The sequence below is a fragment of the Berghia stephanieae genome, chromosome 4 (genome assembly GCF_034508935.2).
Source record: "Berghia stephanieae isolate SIO BIC M18660-M18661 chromosome 4, UCSD_Bste_1.3, whole genome shotgun sequence".
In the NCBI taxonomy this organism is placed as follows: Eukaryota; Metazoa; Mollusca; class Gastropoda; order Nudibranchia; family Aeolidiidae; genus Berghia; species Berghia stephanieae.
Window position 1 is genome coordinate 41,998,278 of NC_088363.1, and position 16,376 is coordinate 42,014,653.

The 16,376-nt window shown below is 36.1% G+C and overlaps 1 protein-coding gene across 2 annotated transcripts in view; it reads left to right on the forward strand.

Annotated features, from left to right (window-relative positions):
* The first annotated feature begins 2,502 nt into the window (after positions 1 to 2,502).
* LOC144970600 (arylsulfatase B-like) overlaps positions 2,503 to 16,376 on the forward strand; it is a 31,749-nt gene continuing 17,875 nt past the window's right edge. Inside the window, exons 1-5 of one of the 2 annotated variants that reach the window (XM_078910391.1) lie at positions 2,503 to 2,694; positions 7,120 to 7,288; positions 8,795 to 8,906; positions 11,221 to 11,272; positions 12,474 to 12,577. In XM_078910391.1, coding sequence (XP_078766517.1) covers positions 7,123 to 7,288; positions 8,795 to 8,906; positions 11,221 to 11,272; positions 12,474 to 12,577 — 434 coding nt within the window. In that variant the 5' untranslated portion in view covers positions 2,503 to 2,694; positions 7,120 to 7,122. Of the gene's footprint in view, positions 2,695 to 4,637; positions 4,773 to 7,119; positions 7,289 to 8,794; positions 8,907 to 11,220; positions 11,273 to 12,473; positions 12,578 to 16,376 lie in introns of those variants that run through there. The other variant, XM_078910392.1, reaches the window with a different exon arrangement.

The window sequence follows — 16,376 nt, forward strand, 5'->3', positions numbered from 1 at the left end:
GGTACCCTGTGTGAGTAGTCGAACTCGGTGAGGTTACGAAGAAGAAGACCGTCACGCTGCTACGTAATGATCTGGTAATACCAGACCCGTATGCATAAGGCATTGTAATTATTACTCAAGTCACCAACTAATGGTCCTTTTAGACGTACAGACTTTTCGTACGCGGTCCGACGAACGTGGATTTGACGCGGTTCAATTGGATGCCGGTCACCGCGAATCGTTCCATTTAGACGTACAGATAATTGCTCCGCATCGGATCTGGGACAGCACACACACACACACACACACACACACACACACACACACACACAGACACACTACCTCCACCATCACACCACCGCCACACACATCCACACAGCACAAATAAATGAATGAACTTCACTCACTCAATAGAGAGAGACCCCTTTCCGTAGTTTGAAGTAAGAGGGACTTCAGTGAAAACTAATCACCCGCGATGATCCGTAAACGCGACGACAGGAAAATATATGGCGGGCCCTGATATCAGAAGGTTGGGCGGACATCCGGCGGACGAGATTGAAATTCCTCGTTTACACGCTCAGTTTTAGTGAGTTTTGGTCTATTTTCCACAATTTGTGGAAATCTGTCGGACCTCGTACGAAAATCTGTACGTCTAAATGGGCCATAAGGGACTGAATCACGTATCAAGCACATCCATTCCATTATACACACCAGACAACCCAATCAATTAGCTACACACGTTTATACACACACCTCATAATGTTATCCCGGTTTCCATAACGTCAAAAGCAATCTTGAGTATGCAGTGGAACCTCAGTATAACGGGCATGGTGGGACCAGCCTAAAATCCTTGTTATAGCCAAATTTAAAGGAAAACAGCCCAAATGGCCTAAATCGCCATTTTTTATCATTTGTACTCTCTCTCTCTCTCTCTCTCTCTCTTTCTCTCTCTCTCTCTTTCTCTCTGAGAGAAAGAGAGAGAGAGAGAGAGAAAGAGAGAGAGAGAGAGAGAGAGAGAGAGAGAGAGAGTATTCATGAGTTTGGCATAGCCTAGCTCTCCACTCCGTTGCCTTTAGCTATAGGCATACCTGAGCAAATTGTTGGCTAATTCATTGTATTTGGAGGTATTAAGTTGATTTCTGCTTCCCTGTAATATTCGAATAGGCTCTTGTAACTCCATGTAATAGCCGGTAAATTTTACTAAAGGAAATAGGGAAAAAGAAACGTGGACTTTAAAATCACCCGTTATAACCGGATGCCTGTTTCATCCGGACCTGTTATACGGAGGTTCCAATGTACTTTCCACCCCAGATATGACTGATCCAGCAACGCACTTACTGTTGGTTGGACAGGGAGAGGGGTGGTGTTAGGAAAAAATCTCGATTGCACCCGCCCTAAGAACTGTTTCATAGCCACCTTTAGTTACTGGACAGATGAGGATGATGTGATTGCTGGTCTCTCTGGAGCTACCTGACATTTCCGGCAGGCATCACTGTTCCCAAGTTTCCATCTACATATATTTGATTTAGATAGCTATGAAAGGACCTAAATCGAGGTGCATTTATATAGATAGTGTGCGCTTGCCAACGAAACTCACCACATTGCCATCCGGAAATAGAATGGACCAACCCACAAAACTCCGTGTAACCTTGAACGTTTATAGTCTGGTTAATACAGTTGATTGAGAATTAATCAGAAACATGGATGGCACAAAACAATTACAAAGAATTAAGTGACGTCAGCTTCATTCGATCTATAGATAGTATGCGCTTGGCTAAGAAACTCATGACATTGCCATCCGAAAGTATAACGGACCAACACACAAAACTCTCTGTAACCATGTTCTCTTATAGTCTGGATAATACAGTTTAGTGAGAATTACTCATAAACGTGGATGGCAAAAAAACAATAACAAAGACCTGAGTGACGTCAACTACATTCTATCTATACAGGTCTGATAACCCAAATTGTTTTGAGTTAATGGTTGCAATGGAAATTACACTCTCAAACCGACACAAAATATTGTCTATTACAACAATGTCAAATTGCAGTCGGTTATCAGTCCTGCAAATATGTGAGCCGCCGCCCCAAAACGGTATTAAGTTGGGATGATCAAATTGCTGAGAATAGAATGTATGACCAAAAACATCAGCCTTGGGTTGAGTCCATGTACGTATTATTGAAGAAAAAATATAGAACTTTTTAATTTTCTTGACCAGTTGAGCTTAAAATTGACATTTCAGCATCTTGTTCATCCCGACATAATACCGTTTTGAAACGATGGGTCACATAATATGTGCACGTTGATTTGAACTGATGACTAACTTTAACTCATTCCAGTGATAAAAAAGGCGTACCATCATAATAATATAAACGGGTGATGACAATTAAGTGTAACTTACGCCCATTGTTGGACAAATCGTCCAAAATAAATAATATACCAGGATAACGATGATAGATAGTAAGTGCTTGTAGATCGTGTCACGAAGTGATTTGATAAACAAATCATTAGAGAATGTTATCTAAAACGACTTGCTTTTACAGAGTCATTAGTTTACGTGTAATGTGTAACTGTAACATTGCTGACTGAGTAGAATAGATATAGAAAGATAGAAAAGAGGATTTTGTGTTAGTTAGCTTGTCTGTGACTGATATTTTCCATTGGATTATGTGACATCAAAATTTCAGTCAAGTTATTTATTTACACCATTTCAGGTTTGTAGATATTAATTACACGCACATTATATTTGCAGGTCTGATAACCGAATGTAATTATATTATGGACGTGTTTTAACAGAGCCTATGGGCCCGTGGAGCCGCAGTTTATTCCGGTTTATATATCGTGAAACAGACAATAACAATTGCTTGCTACCCTTTGGATACGACAGTCGTATGTCGTAAAGTACTCTGTAAACTGAGTACATTCATGTTCCTCTCCTGTTCGTGAATAATTAGTGTGTCATAGATGCTATACATCTCTGTAATTTACTCACAACAAACACATGGAACATACCAGCAAACAAAACTACGTGTAACCAAAAATGTTTATATTACTATAGATAGATCGAAGTTGACGTCAGTCGGGTCATTGTTATTGCTTTTTGCCATCCGCGTTTATGAGTAACTCTCACTAAATGTATTATCCAGACTATAAACGTTCAAGGTTACACATAGTTTTGTGTCGGTCCGTCATACTTCCGGATGGCAATGTTGTGAGCTTCTAAGCCAAGCGCATACTATCTACACATCTCTGTAATTTACCCACAACAAGCACATGAAACATACCAGCAAAAATAACTACTTGTAACCTAAAACATTTATATAACTTTTCAAACATTTATTAAGTGAGAACGGATCATCCACAGGTGTTCTAAAAACAATAACAAAGAAACTTCGTGAGCTGTTTCACTATTTTGGTAGGAAACTGAAAGAAATTTTGATTCCGAGATAAAACGCGTTCGATTCCCGTACGGTTCGGCAACTAAAAACGAGTGAGTTGCACTCACTTTGCTATGATATAACAAGAGACCGACTGAAAGGAAAGGTCAAAAGGAGTCCAAGACGGAACGGAGAGGAAAATGAACACTCAGTTACAGCCTAACTCAGTCTTTGACAACCATTTTCGTGAATAGTTCTTTTCTGGTTTTATTTTAAATATTATATAGATAGTATGCAGATGAAGTCACTCAAGCCTTTGTTATTGTTTTTGCCATCCGCGTTTGTGAGTTGTTCTCACTAAACTGTATAAACCAGACTATAAAAGTTCATGGTTACACAGAGTTTGTGTGTTGGTCCGTTATACTCCGGATGGCAATGTTGTGAACTCCTTGGCCTAGCGCATTCTATCTATAATATAGATAATATTCTATAGATAGAATGCGCTAGGCCAAGGAGTTCACAACATTGCCATCCGGAAGTATAACGGACCAACACACAAACTCTGTGTAACCATGAACTTTTATAGTCTGGTTAATACAGGTTAGTGAGAACAACTCACAAAGGCGGATGGCAAAAACAATAACAAAGGCCTGAGTGACGTCATCTGCATACTATCTATAGATAGTATGCGCTTGGCTAAGAAGCTAATAACATTGCCATCCGGAAGTATAACGGACCAACACACAAAACTGTGTGTATCCATGAACGTTTATAGTCAGGTTAATACAGTTCAGTGAGCATTACTCATAAACGCGGATGGCAAAAAACAATAACAAAGACCTGAGTGACGTCATCTTCTAACTATCTCTAGTCTCAATTTCAGCTAAAAACGATCTATATATTTTAGGTTTTCGTCTAACCGAGTCATCGATCATATGATTTTTTGCTGTCAAAGGATTGGATGTTTCTTAATAAATGCAAACGCCGCTTTGTTTATGAAAGTTGTAAAAATAGATAGAATTAAGTTTACGTCACTCGGGTCTTTGTTATTGTTTTTTGCCATCCGGGTTTATCAGTAATTCTCACTTATCTGTATTATCCAGACTATAAAAGTTCATGATTACACAGAGTTTTATGTGTTGGTCGTTTATACTTCCGGATGGCAATGTTGTGAGTTTCTTGGCCAAGCGCATACTATCTATAGGGTAAAGTGGGGGAATTCCACAGCCGGGGTAATTCCATACCCACATTCATTATATCAAGCTCTTCGCAGAAAGAATGCAAAAAGGTCCATTGGATACTGGTCAAAGTTTTAACTGCCTTTGATTTCTATTTCCTGTTTGAGCACAAGAAGCAGTCACTTTTACTACTGTTTAATTCTGACAATTTTTCAAGTTTTTATAAGCCCGTTGAAGGTAAGTGCAACACTCGTTGTTTTCAAATATGGCAAAATGTTGTTACATTTTTTTCAACTTTGAAGCTCAAGCTAGAAATGCTTAATCATTCATCGGATATGTAAAATTTACCCCCAAACCTTTCTAGATGTCTTAATTAAGCGCTGTTCCTATTTTTGATTCATAAAGGTCATGGAAATTCCACACCCTACAGGTTTCGAATTCCTTGTGTCTTTTTTGTGAAATATTTGACCAAAATCCTATGTCTTACTCTATCTTATAAAGGCTTAATATAGGAATTATCCTTTAAACGCCTTATACAATAGTTTATAATTACAGAATCTCATATAGCTTGCATTGTATCATTCACAGACGGTTTTACACAACTTTGAATGTAAAGAAAAAATATATCAATACGGCAATGCAAAATTGAAAACTACTATCATAGAAAACTGGTAATTGAAAATTGGTCATGATCGAATGATCCTAAATGTACAAAGTTCAAAGTACAATGTAATATTAATGACAAAAATAATCATGAACGCAATAACGTAATAATCATACATAAGTCTCTGATAAATTATCATGATTTAACATTGGTTCAGACGTCATGAATTTTACTTGTCAAAATTTACAAATCATGAAAGTAATGGAATAATCATCCACATGATAATTTAAAGTTAAATAGGTAAATAAATAAATGGATAAATAACTAAATTAAACAAAGAAATAATTGAATAGAATAAAAATTATCAAAATCAAATTGAATTCAGAAATTAAACAATTATTAATTTTAATTTATTTTTTAGTAAAATAGAATAAAATATTTTAGTCATACTTAAATCTCAGAGACTTTAATTCCCTATCAACTAAGATTTTAAACTGATTCAAAGAACATGCATTTTTTGTGTTAAAATAGAGACCATTCCATGTTTTCACTATACATATAATAAATGAGTTCTGTCTTGTTTTGGTCTGAAATCTTGGAATATATATTTTATATTTGTCGCCTCTGGTATACGTAATCTTGGAAAATGTAAACAAAATTGATGGATTTATATCATTTATATTTTGTATTATCTTGTAAGATGAATTAAGTCTCCCCTAATTCCTTTGTATTGGAGACTAGCTAGATCGAGGAATGCTAAAAGTTTGTCATATGACATGTTCTCAACTCCCATAGCCATGTCAATGGTTTTATTTTACAAGGAGAGGCCCCAGCTATCATTTCAAGTAAATAGTTATTCCACACCAAGCGTCTGTGGAATTACCCCAACATACTAATTGTTTTTCTTAGAAAAGCACATAATCCACAATTCTTGGAAGCCTATTAATACGCTTTGAATAATAAACCTTATTGTGGGCCTACATGATGTCACTTATGTATGTCCATGCTTTAAAGCTGAATCTAGTAGGGATTTCTGTTCATATTTTTCTCCTTTTTCTATAGAGATTAGCTAATCATGGTGATGAATTACAAGAAAAGACGGTGGCGTATGGCCATGCAGATATAGCGAAAGCGGCCGATCTCGTTTGCGTGTTCACCTTATCAATTTCTTTATGGCAATAAACTGAAAAAGTTGGGAGTGGAATACCCCCACCTTGCCCTACCCATGGGTCAAGCTGAACAAAATAACCAATTGCGATATCGGATATTTTTAGAACGGCTGAAATTCCACATACAGGGGCCACTTCAGTGATTAATAGTAATTATACTGACGTGCTCACGTGAAGCTAAAGTGATATTTATCTGAAGGAAAAAAAACAATATTTATCTATATTAGACCAGAAAAACGGCTTATTTTCAATTATTTCATCGATTTAGATTTGCATTCGATACACAGCCGTGCGGCCATCTTTTAAAGTGTTGCCGTAGCTTTAGATATCCCAGCTTATATCTTTATCACGCAAAAGCAGCCAAATTAACAATTAAAAGTAGCTGAAACATTACTTTATATAATTAGATACGTGTTTACTTGAAAAGGCCAAAGGCCGACACGGCGTTTATTGCGTGTTGTTCCCTTGTATATGAGTCACATTTACTCCCTTTATCTTTCTGTCCATTTTTTTTCAAATCTTAGTCGTCTTTCTCAAGTTTCGTAATGTCGGTTTTATCGACGTTTACGAAGAGATTGTGTTTCTCTAACTCTCTATATTTTTCTACTTGAGAGAAATGATTTGCCCAGTTCACGGATAGTTTACGGCAAACTCCGGTACTCTCAAGAATATAGATATGGTAAAGAAGAACGCTAATCTATCTTTGTGAACAAACTTTGGGGTACGTCATGACCAAATAATGTTACTAAAAGTAACTTAGAACACCATTGTTATAACCCACAACAATAGTATTATCTCATGTTTTCCTCAGAAAATGTCCAACCCGTCATCACCCCTTTGTCTTTCATGGAGTATGGCAAGCGTGTTTCTCGCCATTCCCATAATCCTTCAACTCCTGAGTTTTCCACAAAGAGCAGCATCTGAACCAAACAGCAGCAAAAAGGCACCAAACATTGTCTTTATCTTGGCTGATGACTTGGGTAAGCAAATTATTATAAATCATTACATATTACCCCTCAACCAAAACTACCGCAAGCAGAACCATGGGGTAAGAACAAGGCACCAAACATTGCCTTTATTTTTGTTGATGACTTAGGTAAGCAAAATATTATAAATCATTACATATTACCCCACAACCAAAACTACCGCAAGCAGAACCAAGTAGTAGGAACAAGGCACCAAACTGTGTCTTTATCATGGCTGATGACTCGGATAGGTAATTATCAACGATTATCACAAGTCATTGTTTATTACCCCTTAAACAACACTATCACAAGCAGAACCAAGGAGTAGGAACAAGGCACCAAACTGTGTCTTTATCATGGCTGATGACTTGGATAGGTAATTATCAACGATTATCACAAATCATTGTTTATTACTCCTTAACAAGGAGGATGTAGGAACAAGGCATCAAACATTGTCTTTACGTATCTTGGACGATGACTTGAGTAGGCATCTAATATTATAAATCACTGTGAACTACTTCTCAAACAAATCTACCACAAGGAGAACCGAGGGTTAGGAACAAGGCATTAAACAGTGTCTTTATCATGGCTTGAGTAGGCATTCATATTGAATTATCATAAATCATTGTGAACTGCCCATCAATCAAAACCACCGCAAGCAGAACCATGGAGTAGGAATAAGGCACCAAACATTGTCTTTATCTTGGCTGATGACTTCGGTAAACATTTATCTAATTATTATAAATCATTACATATTACCCCTCAATCAAATCCACCGCAAGCAGAACCATGGAGTAGGAACAAGGTACAAAACATTGTCTTTATCTTGGCTGATGACTTCGGTAAACATTTATCTAATTATTATAAATCATTACATATTACCCCGCAATCAAATCCACCGCAAGCAGAACCAAGCAACAAGGCATCAAATAATTGTCTCAATCCTGGATGGTACATTTAATTATTATAAAGCATGGGAGTTACTCTTCAACCAAAACCCCCCGACAGCAGTAACAACAGAAGCTGCCGTACTCTGAAAAATACAAAACAAAACAATATCAAAAAAAAACATAACAAAGCAAAGCACGCATCAGAATTTTGGCCAGAAAACTCATTCAGACATCAATCGATAAAAATGACACTCATCTTGTCAAAATCTCTCAAACCTGGGACTTCACGGAAATCTACTACCACTTCACAATTTTGTTCATTTTTTATCTTCGTATTGCTCTATATAACTTCAATAAACTCTGAAAGCGTGTTCACAGCTCTCTTCTACAAAAGAGGCACTTAACTGGTGACAAGTATTGTATGCAATTAAAAATTTTATGAAAATGAAAATTTTGTCACGCATTAATTGACTGCTGGAGTTGAATGGAGCTGTTAATGGCGCATTGGACAAACATCATCATCATCAACATCATCATCATCATCATCATCATCATCATCATCATAGTCGTCGTCGTCGTCGTCTTCATCATCATCCTCGTCCAGCTGTTGATCACGATAATTATTTTTCAGGGTCGAATGATATCGGCTTTAACAACCCTGAAATAATCTCTCCACACATTGATGGTCTGGCGAGGTCAGGGGTCATTCTCAATCAATCCTACGTCCAACCACTGTGTTCCCCGTGAGTATTCAATTATATGATAGCGGCGTGTTTTATCGTGGTCTAATCAAACAACATATTGTTATAATCAGTTTTTCCAGACAACTTTTAATTCAAGTATCAATCTATAAACGTTTATACATCAAGTATCAATCGAGTAGTCGTCCTTCAGAACCATTTGGCTCATGGAGCCAAAGTTTATTCGGGTTTCTATAGCGTGAAACGGACTATAGCAATTGCTTGCTACCCTTTGAATATGATAATAGTTTATAGCAAATTACTGTCCGCCAGATTGAACAGATCTAACTACCCGGGACGGACCTCGATCCCTTTGCGTGTGAAGCGAGTGCTCTACCAAATGAGCTATAGGAACCCCATCAATTAATTGAAAAGTCTTTGAACTTGCCAAAAAATCTCATTCTGGGTTGACACGACGTGAATTTGTTTACAGGTCTGACAGCCCAGATTGTTATGGGCTCGTTGTTGTAATGGAAATACTCTCAGATCAAAGCCAAATCTATTCCATTGCAACCTGAATTTAAGCCCAGATTTGTCTTTGGTTGGTTATCAGTTCTGCAAATATGTGCACGTCGATCTGGGACCCTATTGTATATCGTATGGTGTAATAAATCATGAGCATTCTTTCAAGTTTCTGATTAATTTGAGAATTTTATTGATGTTATACGTTTAGGTAAATTACTCATCTGTTCTGCCCGCCAATTCAAACATATCAACACACAAAACTATAATCTGTTAGGACTTTAATGATATCTATTCACTCAACTGGTGGCCTGAAACCAACAACAAATAGCCGATCGACGTCAACTTAATTCATTCAAAAATAATGATCAAAAGTAAAATTACATTTTTGTTTCCTGTGACCCTCTTTACATACAAAATAAATCTACAAGTATTTACATATCAACTGAAAGAAGAATGTTAGAGGATTCATAAAATCACAGCAATATTGTCGGGTATGACGCCATTGATGTACAGTTTAAAAACTGAAAACCGCAACGTGGCAGAAATGGTTTTACTAATTAATCCTTTATGTGACCTTCCAGTATCAACCAAGGGCCTTCATCGTCAACAATATAAGACTGTAGACAGTTTCGGTAATTATCTTGGTTCAAACTTCAGTTACAAAAGTAAAAAGTTCACCGTTGTCACTTCTTGAAGGTGGGCGATTTTTACTTGTTTAAATTTGAGCTCGCATAAATTTGTTCCACGGGATTTGTATCTGGTGACAGGGCTGGCCGCAGTAACTGACCCACTCAAAGAATGCGTGTGGTTTATCTAAGCAACAGCTATCATTTGACATAAGTTTAAAATATTAGCCACCCTATTTGCATCGAATCCAATTTCCAAATTTCCAAGCAACCTTGTCCATTCTTCACAATTCACTTTTGGAATGGTAGTGTTGTTCGGGTGTTAAAAGATCTTGTCATAGAAACTTTAGGGAGATTAGATCTCGATGTCAGAGCAAGATTTAAAAAATCAACAGTCAACAACAGAAAGCTGAATTTGTTGTCAACGAATGTGAAGAAAATAAATGTGCAACTTATTTGAACCCGAATGGGAAAATTTGATAGATACATTGAATGCATTTTTTTGTGTTCAGTTCTACTTTTTCCAAATAGAGATCATTAAATGATTACTTTCAAACTACAATATTTTGATTGAATTGATGTAATAAATGAATATATTTGGTACCATTGTAAGCAGAATTTAATTTCCTTTAAAATGGTATAAAATTCAATTTCCTTTAATGCATATTATTTCTTGCCATGGAGAACATATCAAAAATGTAGCGTTACTTTTGATCACTATTTAAGAAATTAAGGAGCAGGCACCGGTGTAAGATAAAGAACTGGACAAGTGTGTATGAAAGGTGCCAATGGAGACAAAGCAAGAAAGAAAAATACACGAAAAAAAAAAACCACCCCAAAAAATCAGTCGACCTCGACTGGGGAATCGAGGTCGACTGATTTTTTGGGATGGTTTTTTTTCTTGTATTTTTCGTTCTTGCTTTGTCACCTTTGGCACCTTTCATACACACTTGTCCAGTTCTACTTGTTTAGTTCTTTATCTTTTGATGACTGCTAATGTATAAGTGTCGTTTTTAATTTAATGATATTGGTAGTAAAAGGTTGCTTTTTTTAACTAGAGAAAACAAAGTTTTAAAAGCAAACATAAAAAACAACAAACAAACAATTAATGTGATTTGTTTATTCTCCAGCATGATGAACATAAAATAACTGCAAGTTTCATTTGAGACGATGGGTCACAAATATTTTGTGAGAGTATTGCAGTGCGTTTTGTCGTTTATCCCCAGGTCACGTGCTGCCTTGATGACGGGCGTGTATCCATTCAGACTTGGATTGCAGGTACGTGGGTTGATGTTAAAGTCAGTCGTATTATTATTATTATTATTATTATTATTATTATTATTATTATTATTATTATTATTATTATTATTATTATTATTAATATTAATATTATTATTATGTGATTTTCAAAAAATAAATACATAAATAAATCGCGGACGTTAATTGGTTAACAAGTAAAACAAATACATAGATAGTACAATTATTTTTATTCAAAAGACCTTTAAGAGGAATAAAGTTTAAACATGGACCTAAATGACATTTAGGTCCATGGGTTTAAACGTGTTTTGCTAGCACAATGGCAGATTAAATTTTGGTGAAAACAAATGGATAAAACTATCAAATTTAGAAATTATGAAGCAGGCACTGGTGTAAGACAAAGATCTGAAAAAGTTTGTATGAAACAAGAGTCACTGTTCAGATCATTTTGGATAAAGCTCAATAACAGATAAAAATAAACATAAAATAAAATAAAATTATGATCTCTAAGAAAGGAGTTCTACAGTTGATGCAGGAGTTCAATGGGAATAAAACCTCTGGCCTGGACGGAATCTCCGATGATAAATGTATCAAGCTCTTTACACAAGGATTTTGTAAAGACTATGAGGTTTAGTTTTATGAAATTTGGCTTGTGGCCTGAAGGCCGAAGGTTCGAGTCTCGCTGTGGGGCGAGGTAAATTTGAGGCCTGGAAGAAACAGCATTACTCAAATTCTGACTATACTCTAAAGTAACACGAATTTCTGGCTGGTAAGAGCTTTTCTTTGTCGTAGAAAAAGTATGAGGCGATGCAGGTCTTCGTTCAATCGAGTCATCGGGCACGTGATTTGTATCTGTCCAAAAAATCGGATGTAAATTCACCGATTTGTTTGTGGAAGTTGTAAATATACCCATTGGTCAAGCTGAACAAAATGATCTATTGTGATGTTGAGTATTTCTAAAACTGACACTTTATTGCAATGTGACCGCGACTTCAGCTCATAGAAAAATAGTTTAGCTCTTCCCCATAAATAGAGCCTTACGCCCTACTTGTTCTTTGTTGATGTTGGTTCGGGGCCCCTTGTAAAGCACTTTAACATTTAGCTGATATTGTGCTATATATAAAAAACTCAAGTACCTACGTATTTTTTTTAGAAAGAATGCTTGCCTCTGAAAGTCTTAAATAACAAAATCATCACTATTTATTTGAATTGTTTCATCTAGCACTTGGTCATCTTAAGTAGCCAGGCAGTGTGTGTTCCAAGGGACAGACTATTTTTATCAGATGTGTTGAAAGCTGCTGGATACGCTACACACATTGTGGGCAAGTAAGTACAAATAGGATTGTTCGTTGGGAGAGACTGTTTTTATCTGATGTGTTGAATGAAGACCCAAATACGTCACAGACATCGTGCCTCTGTCATTCGTAACCTACGTATTTTCCTTCCAAATCGAAGCGCTCTCAATCTAAAAATAGCTGCCATCTTGTTGACGCCATATTATTATGTCCTAGTAACTTGTCTCAGACTAAGCTTGAAGTCCGGCCTCAGCAAATGACTAAAACTTAGTCCGAAGATGCAGTGATTTTGGTCTAGGACTTGCTTGGTCAGCTCACGTAAAATCCAATTTGTTCAAGTCCTTGACTAAAGTCAGAGGCTACGCGCTAGTCCGCCATCATGAAAACGGGCCCATATTATGTATTAAAAGCGGCTGAATAGTTTCACATATTGTGGGAAAGTAAGCAATTGTTGGTGTGTGGAATGCTTACTGATGTTGGAACAAATATTGAAAATTAAATTCTAATAAATATTCATTTACAGAATGTTTTGATCATATGTCTTGAAAGCTTGTGGAAACGTTACACTATATATATATATATATATATATATATATATATATATATATATATATATATATATATATATATATATTATTTAAAATATTTACCACAATGTTTGGGGCAGTCTACATCGATGTTTCAGGCTTAATTTGCCATCTTCAGGACTGAGTTGTTTTGTTGGCTGTTGTTGTTTCTTGAAGTGGTTCCGGTTTGAAGTTAATTAAGAGGAATTTGCGCCGATGGGGACACTTTCCGTAGATCTCATTTTTCATGTTGAGTGTGGCTTCATGAGGTTGTTTGATTATGGTATATTTTTCTTCCAGGCATAAGCTACATTGTTTTGATGTTGGTGTGTATCCTGTTGCTTTAGATAAAATTTTCCATGAAATGTTGTGGTCTATTTTGTTGTCTTTTAATTTCCAAATATGTTCGCTGAGTTTTGTGGATGTTTTTTTGTTAGTGTTTCTAAATGTTGAGGTGTGGAGGTTGTATCTTGTTTTGAAATTATTTTCTGTTAGTCCTACATATTTTTCTTGCTTGTTTGTTTTAGTTTCTGTGACTGTGGCTTGGTAAATTAAACTTGATTCTAAGCATTGTTTGTTTAGCGGGCAATGTTCTTTATTTCTGCAGTTGCATTTTCTAGTGGGTGGGTTTTGCTCTTGTCGGTGGTTTATTAATATTTTTTTGTTGTGGCTTGAAATTATTTGTTCTATGTTGCGCATACACGAGTAACTTATTTTTATGGTATTCCTGTTGATAATTTTATGTAGCTTGTGGTTTTTTGGAAACCAAAAAACCACAAGCTACATAAAATTATCAACAGGAATACCATAAAAATAAGTTACTCGTGTATGCGCAACATAGAACAAATAATTTCAAGCCACAACAAAAAAATATTAATAAACCACCGACAAGAGCAAAACCCACCCACTAGAAAATGCAACTGCAGAAATAAAGAACATTGCCCGCTAAACAAACAATGCTTAGAATCAAGTTTAATTTACCAAGCCACAGTCACAGAAACTAAAACAAAAAAGCAAGAAAAATATGTAGGACTAACAGAAAATAATTTCAAAACAAGATACAACCTCCACACCTCAACATTTAGAAACACTAACAAAAAAACATCCACAAAACTCAGCGAACATATTTGGAAATTAAAAGACAACAAAATAGACCACAACATTTCATGGAAAATTTTATCTAAAGCAACAGGATACACACCAACATCAAAACAATGTAGCTTATGCCTGGAAGAAAAATATACCATAATCAAACAACCTCATGAAGCCACACTCAACATGAAAAATGAGATCTACGGAAAGTGTCCCCATCGGCGCAAATTCCTCTTAATTAACTTCAAACCGGAACCACTTCAAGAAACAACAACAGCCAACAAAACAACTCAGTCCTGAAGATGGCAAATTAAGCCTGAAACATCGATGTAGACTGCCCCAAACATTGTGGTAAATATTTTAAATAATAATTCGCTCCATTACTACATGTCGAGCACTTTTCGTACCATATTTGTATCAAACACGATTCAATATATATATATATATATATATATATATATATATATATATATATATATATATATATATATGAAATATTAATCATGTCACTCACTTATATATGGCCAAGACGTACGTTTCTGTGGCTTTCGTCCACGTCTTCAGTCGGCATAATGTCCGAAGAAAAAATGTATTCCGTTTGAGGTGTTTACACTCCTTATGTTCTTGCTTCCGTTGTGTAGTGGTGATTAGTGTTGATGTGTTGTGACATTGTTGTAGTGTACTCTCATTCTTTGAAGTTAATGGTAGGAATTAGGTCGAATAAGTCGTATTCGAAAGCATTTAGGTCTTTGTGGGGACGTGGGTAGTTTGCTGTGTTGAATCCGAAATTTTCTTTTGTTGTTGGGTCGTCATTTTCCTCGTTTTTTTCGAAGTGGAACACCTTCCATCTCAGGCGTCTCAGGAAGTGTTCCATTTTGTTTAATAGCTCTTTAAGGTAAGTGTATTTGTTTGGGTTGGGGACGTTTTTCATGGAGTAGTCTACGGTTTTTTTTCTTCAATGTTGTCATGTTGTGAGTGGTGTGTTGGCGACTAATACCGAGAGTGCTCAACTGTATGGAGCTTGGTATTCATGAGTGTTGGTGGGTACTCGTAGGTACGAAAGTGCTCGATAATGATGGTTAGAGCTAATATAAAATATAAATTATGTCACTCACTTATATATGGCCAAGACGTACGTTTCTGTGGCTTTCGTCCAAGTCTTCAGTCGGCATAATGTTCCTCATGCCGACTGAAGACTTGGACGAAAGCCACAGAAACGTACGTCTTGGCCATATATAAGTGAGTGACATAATTTATATTTTATATTAGCTCTAACCATCATTATCGAGCACTTTCGTACCTACGAGTACCCACCAACACTCATATCGCGGGTCTAGAGGCATATTATTGTAACTGCAAACTTCCTGTTTTGAGAAAATTAACTTTGAATGTTTAGCTATTCTTGTAAAATCAGAGATGAAAGGGTGGCAATAGATTGCCCATCAAATTGATAAATGAGAGGACTAAAAATGATTTAAAACCATGACTAACATGATTATGCAACAAGTATAGCTTTTATCATGATTATAATCACTTACAATAATTTGCCTCTCAACATGTCATAGTGGGATGTTATGAACCTACCACTTACAATAATTTGTCATTACCCAACTAAGTGTCACACAACATCAAACAAGCCAAAAAATGATAACAAGTAAGTTCAATTATAATTTATAATAAATTTATTCAGTTCTGGATAAAAAAAAAATAATGTCAGATTATTTCAATGAAATGTACATTGAAGGTAAGACTGGCAAACCATGTAAGTCGCTTTCAACTCAGAGGCCTAACCCTTTCGCGGCTAGGCTGTATTTACGTCAAACACCATTCGATCCTCTACAGTTTTCATCTAGAGATTGGTCCCTGTGATAAGCTTCGAGTGATCGAGCGCGCATCACAGGGACTAAATCTCTGGATGAAAACTGCAAAAGTCAGTTATAAATCGACAAAAATAAGTTGAATGTCGGTTCGGTCGAAAGATTACCTAGCCGTGAAACAGTTAAAACTTTTGACATTTAAAAGAATCTTATTAAAATTAGCATTGAGTACTATTAAAACAATAACAAAAAACGTGTCAAAAAGACTAAGGTGAAGGTAATTGGAAAAGGTGCAATGCATGGAAGTCTTTTTCTGAGGTCCCGAGTCTGATTACTTCGGTGGACATAATATTAT